This window comes from Melospiza georgiana, chromosome Z (genome assembly GCF_028018845.1).
Source record: "Melospiza georgiana isolate bMelGeo1 chromosome Z, bMelGeo1.pri, whole genome shotgun sequence".
Lineage (NCBI taxonomy): Eukaryota > Metazoa > Chordata > Aves > Passeriformes > Passerellidae > Melospiza > Melospiza georgiana.
The window spans coordinates 70,000,823-70,021,900 of NC_080465.1; the positions used below are offsets into that span (position 1 = coordinate 70,000,823).

The following is a 21,078-nucleotide window of genomic DNA, read 5'->3' on the forward strand; positions in this document are numbered from 1 at the left end:
GTCTTCCAGCCAAATGGCAGAGCTGGAGATGTAGACCTAATTCCATCCCAAGTTCCCAAACCCCAGTACCTTCCAAGGCACAGCAGGTAGTGTACCCTGGTGTGATAAAATGAGTGCAGAAGACTGACTCATTGTGTAGACTGCTGGAATAGGCTGCCATCAGTTTTAAAAACACAGTCCTGTGGCATCTCAGGCTTCAGTTCAGCCTGCATCAACCACTGGTGGCCTGGGTAAATATTTAAGAGCTGCATCCAGTACAACACCTAGACTGCTGCCAGTTCACAAGCATGCTCAACAAAACTATCTCAGAGACATCTGGACACACACATGTGGAGGCAGATAACCTTGCCTAGTGTGTTGCCCTCATGAGGGCAAACACTGTAACTTACAAATGTAGTAAAGGGCTACTTACTCTATCAGTTGCAGCTGCATTATGGTTTAGAATCTGTAGCTTTGATTTCACTTGGGGAAGTCTTTTTGTATCACCAGCAGTTCTTTGCCAGCCTTGGGTAAGGTAGCTCCAAGGAAGATTTTCTTCACACATTCTGTCCTGGCAATGCTCTTTCAGATCATCAAGGGGAAAAGAGAAGAACTGGGACAAAGAAGATAAGAGAAGAATGGACCAGGAGAAGAAAGAACAAAAGGAAAAAGAAAAGAAAGAGCATGAACTGAGGAAAAAGTTCAAAGTAAGCTTTTTATTTGGTAATGTGGACGAAGGTATGCAAGCAGCATTGTTTAGCATTGTAGAGTTCATAATAGACTTTTCACCTGGCTACGAAACTATTTGTTATGGTGGGTAGTTCAAACACCTGCATAAATTCTGAAAAAGGGTTTAAGCTACACTTTTTGTTTGGCATATGTTTGAATGCAAGCTCTGCACTGATGGATGGCAAAGACTGCTTACAATTTTCGTTAAATTACTTTCTCGCCTTTTTTCTATGTAAGAAAGCCTTAAAATAATCTGTTTTCACTTTTCTGTTTCTAATAATTTATTATTAGAATTTCTTATTTCTAATTTCATTGGAATAGCATCAAAAGCACTTAATAAAAGTTAGAATTGAATCCCGTACACATAGTGTTATTTGCTTCACTGTAGTCAGATACAGAAGTATTTAGCCCTTTAAAGATTTCAAAATTGTATTGCAACACATTACCTTTGCCTTGGTAGAAAGGGACTTACAGTAAATTCCAGTCTAAATGAGGAGGAGGAAAATCAGACTTGTATAGGAGAGCTACAGTCATTCTCTGGAGCTAAACTGATGAGACAATTCTTTCTGTTTTAAATCACTTTTGCATAGCTGGTGGTCAGCACGCTCTCACAGTTTACAAGTCTGCCAGTCAGTTTTTCTTAACTAATGCCCATTCACAATTCTCCTTTCTGCTACTTTCAGTGTCACTGTACACAGTGGGCAGCTTTGTTTTTCTTCCTGTTATGCTCAGTACACATAAAGCCATGGTGGTTCACATCATGGCCTGCTGTGGAGGGCCTGGAGCTCTGTGGAGAGCAAATATTAAAGGTACACATAGTTAATAATAATGAGTTAGCTGGTGTTTATTGGGTACCAAGTCTATTTTTTAGACCAGTCACAAGAAGTGTAGGCATTAGTGCACAGAAAGCTTTTAGCTGGTACTCCTGCAACCATTAAGGTATTTTATTACTCTTAAACAAATATATTTTAACGCACATTTTCTTTCCCATTTATTGGCCACTTATACAGGATAGATATTCCAGAGTTAGTCTATAATTGACAAGAGCACTATGCCTCTAAAATACATATCTTATAGTCACAAATACAAAATCATAAAACGGCTTTTTCATAACATAATGTAAAGACCTCACAAAGTGAATCCTGGACATCAGTAAACACCTCTTGTGAGTACTTGCAAGATCATTTATAGAGTAGAATAGTAAACACAAAGCATTATGTGGCAGATTCATTAGCATTAATGTTAATGAATATTTACTCATACAACTTGTGTTAGGAATAGTGCGGCTAGCAGGATCAGGGATTGTCTGATTGTCCCCTGTACTTAGCACTGGTGAGGCTGCACCTCGAATCCCATGTCCAGTTTTGGCCCCTTACTCCAAGAAAGACACTGAGATGCTGGAATGGGTCCAGAGAGGGGCAACAGAGCTTCCAGGGTCGGGAGCACGAGCTCTGTGAGGAGCAGCTGAGGGAGCTGGGCGTGTTTAGGCTGGAGAAAAGGAGGCTTGGGGGGGCTTCTCACTCTCTACAACTGCCTGACAGGGGTTGCAGCCAGGTGGGCATCGGTGTCTTCTCCCAAGTAACAAGGGATAGGAAAAGAGGAAATGGCCTCAGTTGTTACAGGGAATGTTTAGTTTAAATATTAGGAAAAATTTATTCATGAAAAGGGTTGCAAAAGATTGGAAGAGGTGCCCAGTGAAGTGGTAGAATCACTCTCTGTAGAGGTATTTAGAACATCTGTAGATGTGGTGCTTATGGACATGGTTTAGTTGAACTTGGCAGTGTTAGGTTAATGGTAGAGCTCAGCGACCTTAGAGGTCTTTTCCAACCTAAAAGATTGTATGATTCTATTAGTAGTTCTGTTGGAAATAAATGGAGACACTCATTGGAATTCAATGCATCTGTTTTGTGAACTCATAAAAAGTGTCATAGGCTAATTTGTTGATTTTAATCTTAGTATTTCTGTGATTTTGCCAGTGAGTTCTTCAATTGCTCTATTGCCATGCTTCTCCCCTCTCCTTTAATCTCTGATTTTTAATTTAAACTATGTAATTCAAGCAGGAGGAAGCCCTTCTGTTTATTTGGCAGCAGTATTTTAAATGTCAATGTAACAAATAACCATCATTATCATTATTTTTTACTACTTTTTCTGAATGTCTGAGAAAGAACTCAATTTTTCCCCACCTGTAATGCCTTCTGTTTCTTCTTCAGTTAACAGGACCCATTGAAGTCCTTCATCAGGCACGAGCTTGCGTTGACCACAAGGGAGGGAGGAATGAACTGACTGTCAAACAGGGGGACAAGATTGAAATCATTCGCCTCACAGACAACCCAGAAGGAAAGTGGCTGGGCAGGATTAAAGGATGCTGTGAGTTCTCTTTCTTCACTGTGCTCCTGAATATTTTCACTACATGACAGCAAACATGTGAGCATTACACCAAGGACTAGCCCTACCATGTCTGAGTCACTGGCCACCAAAGTAAATAATTACCCCAAGTCACCCTTCCATCCTCAGCTAGTTCATAGCAGGGAGTTATTGCACAACATAATGTAACACCTAGAGGCACTGGAATAAGTTAGGGTCAGTATGCTGGGACCTTCACTGACATGCTGAGGGTGAATTCCCTGTCAGCAGCCTTCAAATAGCATCAGAACTCTGCTCCCTGCAAGTAACAAGTGGTTTTTCATGTCTTTGAATTAAATTTTTAATTGTGGTTTTTCATGTCTTTGTATTAAACGTAACATGGGTGTTCTTAAAATAGAATTAGAGAATATAAGGACCTGTTTTAAGTATTTTTCTTGTTCCTATTCCTATGGAAAGTTTCTAACTGACTTCCAGGTTTTGTTTTCTCTGAAATCCTAAATGCTTCTCTTATTAAGGTGTAAGTACCATCAGTGGATCTTTGAGAATAAAGAGGTTGATGATCTGGCTCCTGGGTTATAAAAGGTTGATCCATAGAATCAAACAGAATTATTAAAAGCATTTGCTTGATCTTTAGGGGAACTAAAATGCCAATCAAATTAGTAAGACAGTTCACACATTGAGAAGAGTTCTAAAAATTGTAGATAATAACAGCTGAGCAGCTTGTAGTGATAGATATATACAGTATAGTATATAGTACATATACTGTCTGTATATACTGATATATACAGTGTACCCAGACAGTAAGGAACTGAGAGTCTTTCATACAAAGAGAATCTGAGAGACCTGGGCCTGCTGAAAGGAAAATAAAGGGGTATCTTATAATTGTTCATAAATACCTGGTGGGAGGATATAAAGAAAATGGAGCCAGGCTCTTTCCAGTTACCTAGTGACTTTGCAAGAGGCAACAGGCACATACTGAAACACAAGGGTTCTGTGTGAACAGCAGGAAACACTTTTTTTACTGTGGGAGTGACCAAGCAAGGAAAATATTGCTCAGAGAGGTGGTGGAGTCTCCATCTGTGGAGATCTTCAAAACCTGACAGGACACAGTACTTGCCAACTTGCTCCAATGGAGGATCATGTTTGTTTAGAGAGATTGGTCAAGATGATCTCAAGAGGCAAGTTCCAATAACAGCTTTTCCACCAAACCTTGAAGTTGTGAAAATAAGTCAATTACATTAATCATTTTGTACACTGTGGGTGAGGGTTGGGAGAAGAATATTTTCTAGTGCATGTGCAGTCCATTACTTAATTTACTTTTCATTAATTAATTCTTGCATTAGCAAAACTTGAAGCTGTCCAAGGCTTCTCATTGAAAAGTTTCAATAATACAGACCAATTTTTTGCACCAATGCTTCAGCCTTCCATGTTCACAGGCCAGGTCTTGTTTGGTGAAGACCAAACAAAAGAAGAAAATCAGTTCTTATCATTTAAGTAAGAGGAAAGATCAATGCCTTCCTCTGTGAGAGGAAACTCACTTAAAACTGTGTTCACCTGTATTCTCCTTCACTCAGAAGAAGGAGAGTGGGGAATTTTCCATCTTCAAAAAAAATGCAGGAGCATTTTTTACCTTGGGGAAATCAATTTGTGCACTCTTCTGCACAGGCACTATACCTGTCAAAAAATAGCCTCAGGAGAGACAGAGATCCTCGTGTCAGGTCAACTGCTCTGGTCAATTCAGTGCATCTGCCAACCTGAAGAAAAATCAATGTACATGGTCCTCCTAATGACCTGTCAGGACGTTGATGCCATGGACTGCCCTAAAATATGCCACAGGGCTGCAGTGGTGTTACAAATGGATGTGGGGGTTTAGATAAATCCTTGCCTTTTGCCCAGGCCTCTGACACTCAGCAGTAACTTTACTGAGGTGGCCAGCACCCCAAAACCCACCCTCAAATGGCTCTATTATAGAATGGCTTATTTATTTAATAGACACAAAGCTAACAGACATAATAATTAAACCAAACTAATACTACACAGGAATAAGGACAAAAAAAAGACTTCTAGTAGGTAAATACAGCATGAGGTTAAAGGTACCTATTAATGTTACAGCTAGTGAAGAAATAATATAATTTAGGATTAAATGTATCTTACCATGCCATTGTTGGTGGGGCACACATGGAGATCCTTTCCTTCGATCCCCAGGGAAGTAACCATGTGTCCAGACTCCGGGAAAAGGTCTCCCACACTTTCAGGGTGTGTGTAGAGGGCTTCTGCCTCTGCGATAACTCATGTGTGTCTTTTATAGTTTGTAGAACAGGGTTTCTTAGTCAAGAATATTTCTATTATCTCTTCCCACATCAAATCTTCAGACTAAGATGTTGATTCTTAGCTAAGGCCTGAGCCCTTTTGGTGCCAGATGCCCCCTTGCTGAGCTCTTCAGGCCAGGTCATCTCTCTTCATGCACCAGCTCTCTGTGGTGGTCAGGGCGGGTAGATGTCCTGCCACAAGTGGTCCCAAAGCCAGCTGAGAAAAGGAGTCTGCCCCATGATTCCTGCACAGAAAATTCTCCTGCTGTAGCTGAGAAACAAGTAAGTGAACTGAACATCAGCTGAAGAGGGCTCAACATAGGCATCTGAGATAGATCTGATATTTTGATATTTGTATTTGTGTTGATAGATGAGGCTGCTTGGAATGAGACATTTCTTTCAAAGTTTTCAAAAATTGTACAAAACAATTCAGGCACTGATTCTGAACCTCTTGTTAAAATCATGCCTTTATCATGACCCTTAAACTGCATGTTTTCATTTATTTAGATGGATACATTAAAACAACCATGGTGGAGATTGATTATGATTCTTTAAAAAGAAAGCAAAAACCATCTACCAGAGCTGCTGTGAAACATACCGAGAGTGACCAAGAAACATATGATGATGTTGGAGAGCAGGACAGTACTAGCAGGTATGTATAAGGAATGCATGAAATGAGACAAGTGATTCACCTGGGTCAGCCTAGACAGGAGTTGTTTTCCAGCAAACCGACTCTTGACATAAAACAGCCACTTATATAAGAAGTGTGTAGCTATTATATGTAGCTATTCAGACAGAGTAGCTCATATGTGGTCAGAGAAGTTTAAATGAATTCTGGAGTCCAGCATCTGTAAGCACTTATACTTAGGAGGACCCCATTGTTGAAATAGGAGCTACTTCATGGAAATCCAAAGGAGAAAAAAGTGCAAGCCATAGAGGATTACAAATCATCTGCAGGAAGTCAATTCTCTTCCCTCCCTCTCTTTACTTGCTCTGTCTTTTTGGACTCACATGCTCCCTTTTCTAAGATGCAAGACTAAAAGCAATGGGAGCACTCACTGCACCAGGGAACTCCTGATTACCCTCGTTGCCCTCATGAGCCTTAGCACATCTTTAACTCTTACTACCCCTTTTGTTTTTATGAGAAGGGACTTCTGAAATCCTGTCTAGGGTAACCCTTCAGAAGAGAGTGCAGCTTGTGAATTTAACCCTGAAAACAAGGCCTCTCAAATTGCATGAGATGGGCATAAGATATACTCTTTTTTTTTACTTCATTGGAAGCTTCTTCTCTATGGAACAGTCTCCATGCATTTGCAGTGCAATGCTACACTGCAGATTCTCTATTGCAATGTGTCATCTATTTCATGTCAAATAGATCTGCAGCTAGAGAAGTGTCATATCCAGCAGCAGAGCAGACTTGCTGGCAGGGAAATACCCTAGTGGTCTTGTCACAAGTCTCATTGCTATCACACAGCCTAGCATGACAGTGGTAATTATGTTGCCAGACCTCACAGGAAATTTTGCTGCTTACATGTGATTTAACAACCTATTCTCCATTAAATGTCCTGATGTGCAGAAACAGAGCCTTGGATTCAGATAAGAGATCTGCACATGGCTGTAAAGATTTCAATATGTAGGACAACCATCTTGAAGCACTCAGCCATTACACCTGCTCTTACTGCTTCCCATGAGGCTCCTTAGCTTAGGGGCCTGCCTGGAATAAAAGGACTGCAGCTGGCTGGCATAGAACATCCCCATGAGCTCCAGCAGCAGCACGTGGAAAAGTCTGCCCTGCCTTCAGGCTGGCATTTTTCATGCAACCAGTGCAGCTTTGTGTGTGATGTTTTTCCAGGTTGCTTGGTATCAGTTTTCCTCCCAGCACATTGGTCTCATAGCATCGTGACCTAGCCATGAGAGCCATGTTAGCTGTTCTAGGTTTCAGGTAATCTCAGCATTAGTTACTTCATTGCAGAGGTATCCTTGGCCACTCCTTTTCAATAGGGGAAGCATTACAATTAGTCACCTCAATGCAAGGAATTTAGAAAATGCATTGCATTCAAAAGCAAACTAATGCACTGTTTGCTTACTAAAATAACAGTGTATTCCAAGGAGCTTCGAAGGATTAATGATTGGCTTAGATTCATTAAATCCTTTAAGCTGTATTTTGACATTTTTTTCTTCTCCAGTGATTAATAGCACTCTCAGTTCAGTTCATGAGCAAGATATATATGACATATATCAATATGTTTTGAAACCACTGGAAGAATGCCGTTCCAAAAAAAAGCTCTTAACCAAATAATATTATCTCATTATCAGTAGTATTGCTAATATTCCAAAATTAATAAATGACTAGGGGTGTTGTATTTCAGTATTTCTTGGCACAAGCGTTTAACAAGTACCTTGTTTTGATGTATAATTTTAGGTAAGGTTTTGACCGGGAAATAATCTCAGCTACTATGAACCTCTCAGGCTTTTTTCAACTACTGTTAGAATGTTGGGCTAATATGGACTCCTTCCACATTGTTAGAAACATACACTTATACCCAGTGAAAGCTAGTTGAGCAATAAATTAACTTGTTTACCATTTCATTTCAAGGAGATCACCTCATAAGAAATGAATCTAAAGGGTCTGGATCTGCTCTGTAGTGCTTAGTCAGATTATATTTTTATTCCCATCAGGTCTGACTACATGATCTCCTGAGATCCCCTCCAACACACATTATCCTATGATTGAAAGGCATATTTCGTACTTTAATTTTAAGATATCAACAGAAATATAAAATACATTCTAAATATTTTTTGCCAAGGCCAAAATCTTTAGAATTAATAATTGAAGAAGTGATGGGTGATCATGGTGTTTGCTTTTTCTGAAGGATGACTGCTTTTCTCTAAAATGTCTTTTGTTTGCTTTTCCAGTCAAAGTGGTGACCAAGGCGGAGGTGGAAGTAAGTTCTACTTAGGTGTTTGGGGGGAGTTTTTTTCTGTGTATTTCTTACCCTCATATTCTGACTTCTGCAGCTTCCACATAATGCAGTAGTTATCCATAAGCAAGTTAAATGTCAGCTAACAGGCAACAAACTAGGAAGGATAGTGACCAACTAAACTTCCCTGCCACCTATGGGAACTTGAGTGAGACAGAATGTTTGTCTCCAGATACTGTGAATCACCAGCATACCAGATGATCAAACTTTAACTTTTTACTTGTGTGTGAAGGCAAATCATCCCACAGATGTAACTGTAGAAATATTAACATGAGGAAGAGGTTTTGTACAGAAGAAATCCAGTTCTGAAATAGCCAGCACTATTATAAATTAAAGCTTCGTTTTGCTGACAGAGTTAAAGGGAGCTTCAATTGCAGCAGCACACTGGAGGCCCAACTGCAGCAGCTTCACGCTGTCAAGCTGACACATTCAAACCCACTTTTCCCTTTGTTAGCATATATATTTATGTAGCATTCTCTGTTAATCACAAGAGCACAGCTCATCTTCTCAGCTTCAAGTTTAGATACTGGTCATGGCAGAAGCATCCCCTGGCAAGTACTGCTGAAGGAAGCATCTGCCAGCCAAGTACAGATTTCAGTGCCTACTCTGACCAGTGCCTAGAATTGGACATGCAAACCAAGGTAACCCTCCACCAAAGGAGGTGGGGCACAAAGGTCAAAACTGAGACCAAAATGGGGAGTTTACATTGCTCTTGTCTCTGACTTCTCTGGATGAAAACAAGATGTCAGCTGCTGAGAGTGTTAGTCCAACATGTTCGATCATCACTTGTGTCGCACATGAAAACTTAAAACTCATCATAAGGTCTGGGCCAAAATCAGCCATTTAGAATTTCATTGACTACAGTGTAGAAGCATTTGTTTTCAGTATGCACGCTCTTGTGATTGGCAGTGCCACATTTAAATGCTGCAGATGGCATTCTAAATTGGAATAAGTCTAAATTTCTGTATCAGTAAAGGGTCTGGGCCAGTTTATAGAAAGATTCAATTTTCAATGATATTGTTTAAACTGCACACAAATCTGATTCAGTTAAGAAGCCTATAATGAATACCTTATTCAGCAACATGAAAAATAATCGCATTAACTCACTATTTGATCTGTTAAAGACATGTTCTCATCTCCTCCTTCTGATCAAGACATTTATGATGGAATTGATGATGAAGATGCTATAGCTAGGTATGTTTTTATATATTTTAAATAATTTGCTTCTTTGACAGAATGTTTTCAGTTTTTAGTGGTTTTGAATCAAGCATAACAATTAGCATGTATTAGGATGATCAGCAAGTCGGTATACATCAAAATGGATACGTGAAGCTAGAGAAAATGGTTCTTCAGTCTTTTGAAGAAGTAATTTTGATATGTCAGCAAAAGCAGTTTGCAATCATGAAAATCTCCCAATTTCCAGCTAGACAGAATAGGTCTGAAATCAGAATAACAGACTAAAATCCTAGGTTGCTGAGTAACAACATGAAAACAGTAAGCCACTAGATTAATATCTATACTAGAAATATATCTCAGTAGCTATAAGTGGCCTAACATAAATATTTCCAGTTTAGCATGTTAGCATTTGGGTAAGTAGCTTCGCTTCAGGAATTAAAGATAATTATGTGCATCAATGGAGAATTTTACTGGGCCTTTTGAGAAGAACATTACATTTTACATTGTGATAATCACATGCATACTCCAAAGGTCTGTATCACAGGATGAAGATAAGAATGATATCTGGCCCTGGGGAATCTTGAAGATACTAAAGGTCAAAGATGGCAAAAAGAAAAGTGTACGAGAAAAAACAGCCAAAGTCAATGAGGCAGAAGAAAATGAAAATTTGTTGTAAGAGTCTGCCAGGAAATCAAAGTGCACATTAACTAATTCTAATAAAGCATTGATCACATGCTACTAACATGTCCTCACAGCAGCCTAATGAATCATGCATCAAATTGCAGCTCAGGATGATACTTTTCTGCAAAAACACTGAGCTTTCTTTTCACCTGCATAATTATTCTCTTAACAAGCTGTATTTGTTGCAAAAGTCTGGTAATCAAAATATGCTGAATTCTTTTTTTTTGGTGAAAAGCACCAGAATAATCTGTCATCTTTGTGCCACTGTTCATGTAAATTTGCTGCATACTGAGTTAAAATTTACTTTTCTCAACAGTACAATGCAGCTGAGATGAACTGGTAAATCTAGACCCAGTTATCAAAATTGTAGGAATAATATGTCAAACAGAAAAATGCAAAGATTGTCTTCTATCCATCTTACCTAGAGAATAAATCAGCAGGTGGTGTTTCTGCCACATTCTTCATTCATTTGGTTCTGAACCAGTTTACTTTAAATCAGTGATAAAAATTTATTTAATCCCTAAGTATTGCTGGTGTTAGTGGCACTTCAAAATGTCTGGGTATTACTTTAAACCCTTCTGTTGCAAGTTTTTAAAATTATTTAGGTTACAAAAAGGCTATTAATGTGATATAGATACTTAATGAGCTTTTTTTCCCCCCCCAGCACCCCTTCTTCAACAAAGCAGTCTGGAAAAGGTAATTAATAGTCTATTGTTCAGTCTCCATATTGATTCCTGATTCTTTTTCTGTATACATTGCTCTGTATCGTGCTAGTCACAAAAATACATGCAAGGAAGGAAACAGGACTTCCTATTGCTTACCCAGTTCCAGTAAACAAATTTCAAATATTTTGTCTGATCCAGCTGCAGACAAGGAGATACATATACATGGCAAGCTCCCTGGTAAAAAATTTAATGTATTTAATGTGACATTTCTACCTGAGATTTGCACTAGTCCATTTTATTTGGCATTAAATAGGAACAGATACACCTGGAAATTAACACTCAGTGAAAGACCTCAAAATTTAGGAGAAATTATTTGTTCTATTTTTATCAATTGCAGTGCCTCTGTAAAAGAGCATAGAAGCTCAGTCATGGAATAAAAAGGAAGTTCTTCAAATTTTTGAGTCTGCTTCCAGAACTGAGTTCTAAACTTCTATATCCTGATGATTTCTCTAGCCATTGGTTTGATGAGTCAAACAATTGCTTTCCCTCTACAGACATGCTGAACATGATTGAAAAAGTATTCCTGGGCTAAGAATTCTCTTCACTGCTTTGGCATTGCAAGACGGCCTAAAAACTAACATACCCATGATTCATATCCACTTCTAAGCAATGTTGCATTGACTGGAGTGCTATAGAAGTTATTGAATGTGCATTAAAATCAAACTCAGAAAATATATTTTAGTGCAATACAGTGGGAATTTGATTAATTAAAATGAAAATTAAAGGCTATATCATGTGCCAAAACTTGCTTTCGTTTCAGAAGATTCAAATTTCAGTGAATATCTGTCATGAATAAAGAATCTTAATCTGAAAAGGTTGGGTAGTGTTGCACAGGTTGTACAAAACAGAACCCAGAGTTACCATAGACTGTAAATGGCTACAGTACTTGCCATAATTTCTTATCAATTTCACTACATTGTAACACAATGTATTCACTTCTCATTTTTCACATAATAATGTTCCATTCTTTTGAACACTATTGTTTCAGATTATGGAGACAATGTTTATGATGATGTAGATTCTTCAGACTTCCCTCCTCCGCCACCCGAATCCAGGCAAGTGAAAATATTACTTCCCTGATTAGAAATCTAATACACAGAGAGACATTTTTAAAGTATATACTACAGGCAGAGTGCTAATATCTGCTTTATTTGGTGTTGTCAGGTTTTCTAGTTCTCATAAACCTGCTGCTGACGATGGCAGTTAAACGCTCTTTCTTTCATTACAGTTTGAAATAATAATTAGACTATAGAATAAGTAAGCATGTTTTGCATGTCAATATAGTCAGTCCCTCATGAAAAAGAGGTAGAAAATGATGCATGGGCTAAAGGAACTTAATTTTAGATTGTAGTTCTTTTTCTATCAGAATCTGAGGACTGTTAGGATAGATACTTTATCTCAGCTGCTGCAGTATTTTAAGAGAAAAGGACCCATACTTTAAACTCCTGTTTAAAGTATGAAACATATTTGGAGATGTAAGTTCAGCTTGAAAAACTTTTATCCTGAACCAGAAAATTTTGGTCATCTCTGGAGCACAGTGCTATGGGCACAGTTGCATCTGTGAGGATGACTGTGACATGGCACATCCTGTTGTCTCTTACTCCACTCAGGCGGAGTGACAGTGCACTACAATAATGTAGTCTGGGGATACAAAAAGAGAGAGATCTCTTTGGACTGTGTATCCAAAGGAAAATATGTGGTCATTCTAAGCTAAATCTAGGGCAGGTCACACACATACACTCATCATCAATGAAACTGTCATCCTGCCGAGATCAGCAAGGATCAAAAAGTAGAGTCAGACTTTACATTCCCAGGTGCATCATCAGAAAGGGCAGTTAGGGCATGAAACCCTTCCACGGTCTTTGGCAAAAGTCAGTGCTATCAGGGGTGTGCAAAAAACCAACAGAACTTGAAACAGACCATGTCATGCAGATTCCCTGGTGTGGCAAAGTCTGCAGGCACACAGGGCTAGCACACACAAAGCTAAGATGTTCCAGCTGCCTCTGCAGCTGGAGTGTGATATGTCATTCAGCTTATTGCCCTAAGGTGCACAGTCTTCACAAAAACTGCTCCTTACTGAGAGACTCTAAAGGGTCCTAGGAGATGGATCTTAAAATTCTTTTTTGATATTCACTTATGTGATAGCTGTACAAATATCAGAGAGAAGTAGGAAAGACAGCCCCAATTCTTTTACTTATTTTGAAGTCAAGTCTGTATTGTATTCTCACTATTAGTTTTTCAGAGCAACAAAAACGTGATAAAGACACATGAAGGCAAATGCATTTTCATCAAAATTATCAGAAAGCATGCCAATGCCTCTGATGTGTTTCTAATTTTGTTTTATCTGTAACCTCTAGCTTTAGCTCATCAAAATCAGGAAGCTTTGGAAAACCTAAGTCAGATGAAAAAGATGCACAAAAGCTCAAGAAGATGGAAAAAGAAGAGAAAGAGTTCAGAAAAAAGTTCAAAGTAAGTTTTGTTCAAAGTGTTTTCTTTATATGAAATATAAAAACAAAGTATCTGTATAGTGTCTTCTATTTTGTTCCCCATAACTTGCTTTTGAAAGGGAAAGTATTACTACATGTATAAATAGTGATCTGAGTATCTCTAAGTCTAAATGGCAAGTATGGGCACATACACATATTGTAGCATATACAAATATTTGTTAATTTCCAAAACTTTCGTAATGAATTTTATTTATTACTAAATAAATATTAATGGGAATATTAATGGAAAAGCACTAATTTAACCATGTTTTGGGGATGTTTTTTCTCCTTTTCAGTTTGATGGTGAAATAAAAGTTCTATACTCTACAACCACCATCCAGGATTTATCACAGAAAAGACGGGGATATAAAGATTTGCAAATTAAACCAGGGGAATCTCTTGACATTATTGAAAGTACAGATGATACCAAGGTCCTCTGCAGGAATGAAGAAGGAAAATGTAAGTTTTGTTTAAAAACTGTTGTACATATCAAATTGTCAGAGTGATTGAGTAGGATGTGTAAAACCTCTCTTCCCTGGTTTACTGAGGTTTACCTTGCCTGGTGGTTGACAAGAGGCAGATTGTTGTTATCTTATTACTGTATTTTAACACTGGCTTGACTTAAAAAAACCCAAACCACTTTCATGGACAATATATAGTGAGTATTAGAAAAAAAGGACCGTTTTTTGTGGTAAAGTTTTCCTTTGCAGCTAGGATCAGCAGATGTTTTTCTTGCTTCTATCTCTCCCCTTATGCCAAAAGGAGGGGAGCTATGGTAGCCCACTGAGTCCAGTAAAAGTTAAATCCTTGCTGCACCTCTGGATAGCACTCACCCATTGATTGCAGCCAAGAGAAAATCAATAACAATATTCTTACTTTGGAAGAGATGCAGTTCAATCTTTTCAACAGGCTGGGGGGAACGTTTCTTTGGAGTCTTCCCCCCAGCTCCCAGCTAATCCAAGGCATATGGCCTTGCTGGCATGTCTGCTTGTTCTGGGAGCTGCACGAGGCCTTTCAGTGTTTCTTTGAAATCCTTGGCCAGGGTTTGCACTGGCAGAAATTTTTGAATTTTTGGAGAAGTCCGAAACCATCTCCTGATGGTTTCAATTTCTTAATGAGCTTCTGTTACAACACTTTCCAAATCTGCTAGTGAAAATTCACTTTGTTCTGGAACAGCCTGCTTTCAAAGTAGCAGCATCCTCCTGCTCACCTTTCGTTTTACCTCTGACCTATGTAGAAGACAGTCCAGTGCTATAAACCTCTGAAGAGGATTCAGCCACCTTCCTTTTATTTTTTCCCTCCTGTACTCAACTGTTACAGTCTGGAGTACAGCCTTCTTCCTGGCAGGCCTGCAGGGAGAGGAAGAATTTCTTGCATAACAACACATATGTTTTTCAAAATATGGATTGCACTGGTAGAACCACTTCCCAAAAAAAACAGCTTTCAAAGCTGCATTTTTTGAATCAAGCTAATAACAAAGTAGAAAGTAGTTCATGTTGGCTGTTTTCCTCTCATAGTCTTCAAAGCCTTTCAAATAATGACAGGAGCTACTGCTTTGCCATGCATAAAAGAGCAAAACAAATAAAAATATCCTCCCTGAAAACCTCTGAATAGATCCCAGTCAATTTACACATTAGTTAGCAAAGTTTGAATCCTACTTTAGTTAAGTGCATGACAGTTTTGTTTATTTGCTCTAGTTGTTCCAGTTCCTCGTATCTTAAAGCTATGATTTTACCTTCTGAAGGCCAGGTAGACTGAAAATCCACAACTAAACATGGTTTTGTTATTTTCTTGCACATGAATTCTTTGATTTAATCATTAATTTATGAAGCACTTCCATAGTTTCAAGCCAACAATTAAACAAAACCACAATTTATATTTCAGTGTGTTCTCACCTCTTTAAGCAAGGGCTGATGATCTTAGGAACATACTCTGCTATGGCTTATTTTAAATGTTATGAAATTATTTGAAATGTCAGAAGTGAAACAAGGAACTGATTTTCATCTACATCTCAAATTCCTTTCTTGGTCTGAACTCATACATTTTGAAGTACACAAAAGCTTTCAATTCAGCTTTGTAGGTTTTGCTCAATCATTAGGACATAAATAGACTTCAGCGGCCCAAAGTTTGATTTTTGACCTCTCTGAGCTCCCTTTACATTGTCAGTGAGCAGCTGGCACAATGTGTTATAGCCTTCAGTGCTCACCAAGTAATCAACATGGAGTGTGCTGACCTGCTGGCTTCTTCCTTATTTGAAAGCACCATAAAAAATTAATTATTTAGAAACTGAAACTTTGGACACGTAATTTAGATTAGTAAATCTGAAAGAGTGTGAGACCAGCAGAGCTTGTTTCTCCCACATATTTGAGGGCTAGTAATCATCAGAAGAACCTAGATAATGCTTTGCAGTGGTAGAAGCACTGTCACATGCACATGACTCCCAAGAACAGTGCGTTTGTATGCCATGATTATGAGCAAAGAAACTTTACTTTCATGTATTTCACTTGAGAAAATTATATGAACAAACAGAGAACCTTAGATTAGCCAAATGATTTTGAATTATTTTCTGGAAACTTCAAGAGTCGTCGAAAATATTGGACTGTCCTATAAAGAATTTTGAAAAGACAATGACTTAAAAAAAAAAATCAATTTCTATGTCTTTATTCCAGAAAATAAACACTGGGGAAAGACAACTGAGCTAAGATATCCTGAACAGACACTGCTAATGATTAAAAGAAGGAAATTTGCTTAGTAATTTTAAATACAAGAAGATCACATTTATTCTTTAGAACTCTCCTAATTTCATACCAGTTTACCTACAAACATGTAATTAACGTTATAGCTCTCTCTTTTTTTGTATTCATTATACCAATTCAAAATTATTTCAGTAGATATCTTTCACCAAAGACAGGAAGTAATTTTTTAGAGAAATTATATACATTAAAAGAGTATGTGTAATTTTATCTGATTTCATTAGTAATGCACCAGACTAATAGAATAGTAGTCAGTAGCTTTGCTAAGGTATTTCCATTATTATATCCATTATTGGTCTTATTAAAGTTACAGTTTAAATTTTAAACAGTTACACATAATGATATTTAATTGGAGTACACATCCTGAATTACATTTTTTTTCTTGTATGAAACTCTTAATATTACTGCAAGTATTATTATGTTGTTATTACTATACTGATTTTTGTGCTATATTTTTTGTTAATAACTGATGTTTCACATCTCTCTCATGCAACCAAGAAACTGAAAGAGAAGATGAAAACCTAATCTTGCTTACCCTCTATTACTATTTAAGTAGGCAAATAAGAATAAGCAAAATATTTCACCTAGCAAAATCTTCATCAACTAGGTGCCCATTGTACATTGTTTTCCATCTATTATGTCTTTCTGTCTGAAGTATATAAAAGAGAGAAAAACTGCATTTCATTATTGCTAGCAACATAGGTAATAATGAGTATTTCAATTTAACTTAAATACATCTATATTTCATTTTTACAGATGGCTACGTTCTGAGAAGCAATTTAGTTCAGAAGTAAGTATAAAGTGATAGTTTTGAAAAATTTGTTGTAACACTTAATTTTGTTCTATATGGTCTAGTAAAAAAAGTGAAATGTAATTATTTTAGTCTGTCATTCTAAACTTGAAAGTTGAGTTATTTTTAAGGAGTTAGGGTTTGTCAAAAATTAATCACATCCATACATGCAGGAAATTTGCCAGAGCTTCATTCCTCATCACTTTACCATAAATTCTAGTTAAACCATAAAAAAATCACATAAATTAAGTATTATTGGTAGTAGACTCTATTACTGAACAGCAAGTTAATGTGGTTAGGTGTATTGATACCTTTTTCAAATATTTAATTAAAATAGACCAAATTTTCTTCAGGTTTGTTTGTACTTCAGTCTTAGTGGGATAGAGATTTGGCTCAGTATTGCTCCAAGTCATTGCTTGGAGCTCAGCATTTTGGTTCCAATCCAAAACTCTTGTCAGACAAAGCCTCTCCATTTCCTTCAAGAGGCTTTTCATATTAGACCCTTAAATATCAAATCAGATAATCAGATGTCATTTTTAGAATTGCCACATTTAGAATTTAGAGGCATTTAACGCTCACACACATATTTGAATTATATGTATAAACAGTTTTGCTGTCTTCCATGGGTCTGTCCATGTATCTAAGTCACAAATTTGAAAATTCCTATTCATGCAGCATGTATTTTTAATAGATATTATCTAAATTCATTACCTAAAAAGTAGGTAATACTTCCAAATACCAAATACTTCCAAATACCTCCAAAACTATTATGTAATTTCTGAGTAAAGAAACAAAACTAGTTTTAAGGGCATAGTGATTGGGTTTTTTAGTTCAATTTTTCTGGTAACCATTTTTTAAAGAAGAATTAAGTATTTAATTTCTTTATGGAAATAACTCTATGAGCATATCTATGTAAAAATGCAATAAATAAAACCAACTTTTAATAAAGCAACCTTTCATGTTAGAAAGAAATGTATCAAAGTCTACTCTTCCCTGAAAATATTTTGACCTGACCATCTTGCTCACCATTGTTCTGTTACCACAAAGGTTGTATTAGCAAGTTAATTTTTTTATAGATTGCCTGCACCATACTGTATTTTTTAATACATTAATTTTAATACATTAATTTCTGATGTCTCAACTTTTAAATACACTATTTGTCTTTTTTAACTTACAGTGATGGAGAGATTTATGATGACATTGGTGACGGTATGTTGAACATTTGGAACAATACCTCATTTATATTCAATTACAATAAATAACTTCATCTTTGTGTTGAAGTACTACACAATATTAATAGTTTTGCATTTTATTTCCATTTCAGATTGCATCTATGATAATGACTCTGATGCTGCATTCTCTTGAAATAAAAACTTCATTGAAGATCAAACTCTAGTTTGGAATCCCACTTGTGAAAGCAAGAAGAATCACAAATGCTGATTGCAAGTTAATTGGTGTCTCTTTTAAATGCACAATTAACATTTTTTGGGATTTCAGTCTTTTGTCCTTCAATGCTTTTTATTCCCATTTATCGGAGCATTTAAAATTGAGGGAATATAAGCAAAAGCTAGAGTTATAATTTTTCACTTCCTTTCCACATTTCTTACAGTCCATGTAGAAATACATCTTTAATTATCCATTCCCAAAGAGGCCAGTTCACATCTGTGAAGGGTCTTGAGGACAACAGTCCCTGGCAGCAGGTTTTACTCTGGCTTTCACTTATTAAGCACCAAAGACAGCCACTGTGGGTAGAACAATATTCTGGAAAAAAAAAATGGTGACAGACAACATTCTGTTGTGAAAAGAAGAAATCAAAAGTGGGCATCAGAGAAGACAATGCATCACTGACCTGCTGTTCCAGCTGCTGTAGTGTTAGCTACACTTGTTAGTGTTCAAAAACACATAATCATGGGGGATCATATGTGGTGCTTTTTATTAAGAGGTCTGGGAATCGGGGTATATTCAACCCAAACCTGACTCCGACCATACATCCGAAATGATCATGTTTTATACTCTATCGTTACATAACTTTCATGTTATTAAACTTATATTGTTCTATTGTATACATAAATTTAGCCCCTCTCTGAATTTCCAACATAGTTTCTCACTATTCTTCTTATGGTTATATAATGATTACATTTAATTACTAAACAATCATCACATCTAACAATTATATAATTTATCATACTGCTTACACAGGTGCAGTTGATCTGGGAAACCACAAAGCCTAACATTTTAGATTCTATCTTTAACTTTTTCCAGGGTTTCAGTATCACACTGACATATGCAGCCACGTTCCATTATTTCAAAAGTCTATTTTTCCATGTTGTACTAATGATAGAATATCATTCTCTAAGATTTATCTGAAGTCTACTTTAGAGTGTAGTGTTCTACTTTATGCTGCAGTGTTGCTCAAAATATATTCAGAACATTTAGGTTAAGATTTAATTTCTGTTTAGTTTGAAGATAAGTTGTCACTATAGTAGTATAGATATTATAAGCTATAAACTGATGATAAACAGTTTGGAAATTACTTCTAGATTAAATATGTAGGTTTATTTATCACTCTATTTTGATAATGCCCTTTTTTTCAAAGTATTGTAGTTTACTACTAGATTTGGCTAAGAAAGAGTACAGAACTCAAGTATTTCCATGCTTATCCATTGTAGAAATAACTTTTATTCCTAAAGTTCATTTTTGATGCTGTTGTCTGAATGACCAAGTTGCAAATAAAAGCAAAGTCAACAGGTAACTCATAACGATAAATATCACTTTACCCTTATGTATCGGAAGTCACTGGAAATCAAAAGACTTTTACAGCAAGCTCCCAATAAAGAGGGTGAGTGTGTGCAAAAAATAGAACATCCATTGCTTTTGCTGTAGTGCAAATTAATCAAAAACCTGTAATGACCAATGTGGCTGGATCAGTGGAAGCAGCTTCTTTTGATGAACGAGTCTTGTACAATGCTAAAGGGAAGTCAGGTACAGTGTGCAACAGAGCCAGTTTAGTTTATAAACATAAAAAATGTCTCTGTTAAGTCAGTGACTTTTGGTCTCACCTTCAGTGAAGCTGAGATTCTGTCTTCTAAAAGTGTCTTTTATTGCTCCTTCAAAATACAGTAAATCTCAAAGGAGGCATAATGCAATGGGGATATCAAACATAAAATTAAGAGATACTGGCTATAAGCTATTTTGTACTGTATGTAAAATCACTGATAGTATACTGAAAAGCTATATGCAACTTGGCTTGCTATTTCTATTTGCTATTTCTCTTACCTATTTGCTATTCAACCAGCATCCAGGCATCAAATAACAATTTTATATGTAAACATCAGCTGCAGCACCCAAATATAAAACATGACCATGCATATTAAGTGCAATGAATATGTGTGACTATTTGACTGTCAATGCTAATGGATTATTTATTTTTCAGTGGCATTCAAGAGGCTGTCTGCATTAAATTAGTGATATGCCAGAGAACGGAGTGGGCATGCAGATACCTGCACAACTACATAGTTCTTCCTTGTTCTTAGTGTTAATTTGTATAGGCACTGCAATTCTGTATCAATAAGACTGACTAAATTGGTCATACGACACATTAAATAATTAAAAGAAATAATTATATTTATGGCTAAAACTCTATTCATTGCTTGTTCAAATCAAATATAATGTGATTGCTGCAGGGTGTTAAAATGAACTTTTAAAGTATTACTCATCGAAAAATTACTGGCATTGTATCTTTTAAATTTAGCAATGCTTTTTTGTATTTCTTCTGAATAAAAGTATTTCTTCTGAATAAACATTTGCTTAACTAGAAATATGGGTACACTGTCTTCTGTCAAAATAGAGCAACAGTAGCTGAACAGTAACTTCTGAAAATTATCACTGAGCAGCTAACAGAGTGAAAATCAACTTTATTATTGTTGCAAAGGCTTACGTGGCATTTGGTAGTAATTGCTACCCAGAAAGTGAAATGTAAGCAGAAAATATTCCAGACAGGAAAATCTATACTTAGGCAGTCTATATTCTAAGGGATTCTCACCTGTAATTTATTCTAGTATCTTTTAAAAGACATAAAGAAAGAAAAGGAAAGCTCTTCACTTGA

The 21,078-nt window shown here is 36.7% G+C and overlaps 1 protein-coding gene across 1 annotated transcript in view; it reads left to right on the top strand.

Moving 5' to 3' along the window:
* Window positions 1-18,720, top strand: part of FYB1 (FYN binding protein 1) — a 47,901-nt gene extending 29,181 nt beyond the window's left edge. Inside the window, exons 7-19 of the mRNA XM_058044565.1 lie at window positions 569-686; window positions 2,919-3,075; window positions 5,889-6,033; window positions 8,298-8,326; window positions 9,487-9,556; window positions 10,070-10,210; window positions 10,884-10,915; window positions 11,933-11,999; window positions 13,302-13,413; window positions 13,727-13,889; window positions 16,940-16,973; window positions 18,151-18,182; window positions 18,298-18,720. Coding sequence (XP_057900548.1) covers window positions 569-686; window positions 2,919-3,075; window positions 5,889-6,033; window positions 8,298-8,326; window positions 9,487-9,556; window positions 10,070-10,210; window positions 10,884-10,915; window positions 11,933-11,999; window positions 13,302-13,413; window positions 13,727-13,889; window positions 16,940-16,973; window positions 18,151-18,182; window positions 18,298-18,338 — 1,141 coding nt within the window. The 3' untranslated portion in view covers window positions 18,339-18,720. The remainder of the gene's footprint in view (window positions 1-568; window positions 687-2,918; window positions 3,076-5,888; window positions 6,034-8,297; window positions 8,327-9,486; window positions 9,557-10,069; window positions 10,211-10,883; window positions 10,916-11,932; window positions 12,000-13,301; window positions 13,414-13,726; window positions 13,890-16,939; window positions 16,974-18,150; window positions 18,183-18,297) is intronic.
* Window positions 18,721-21,078: the final 2,358 nt, after the last annotated feature.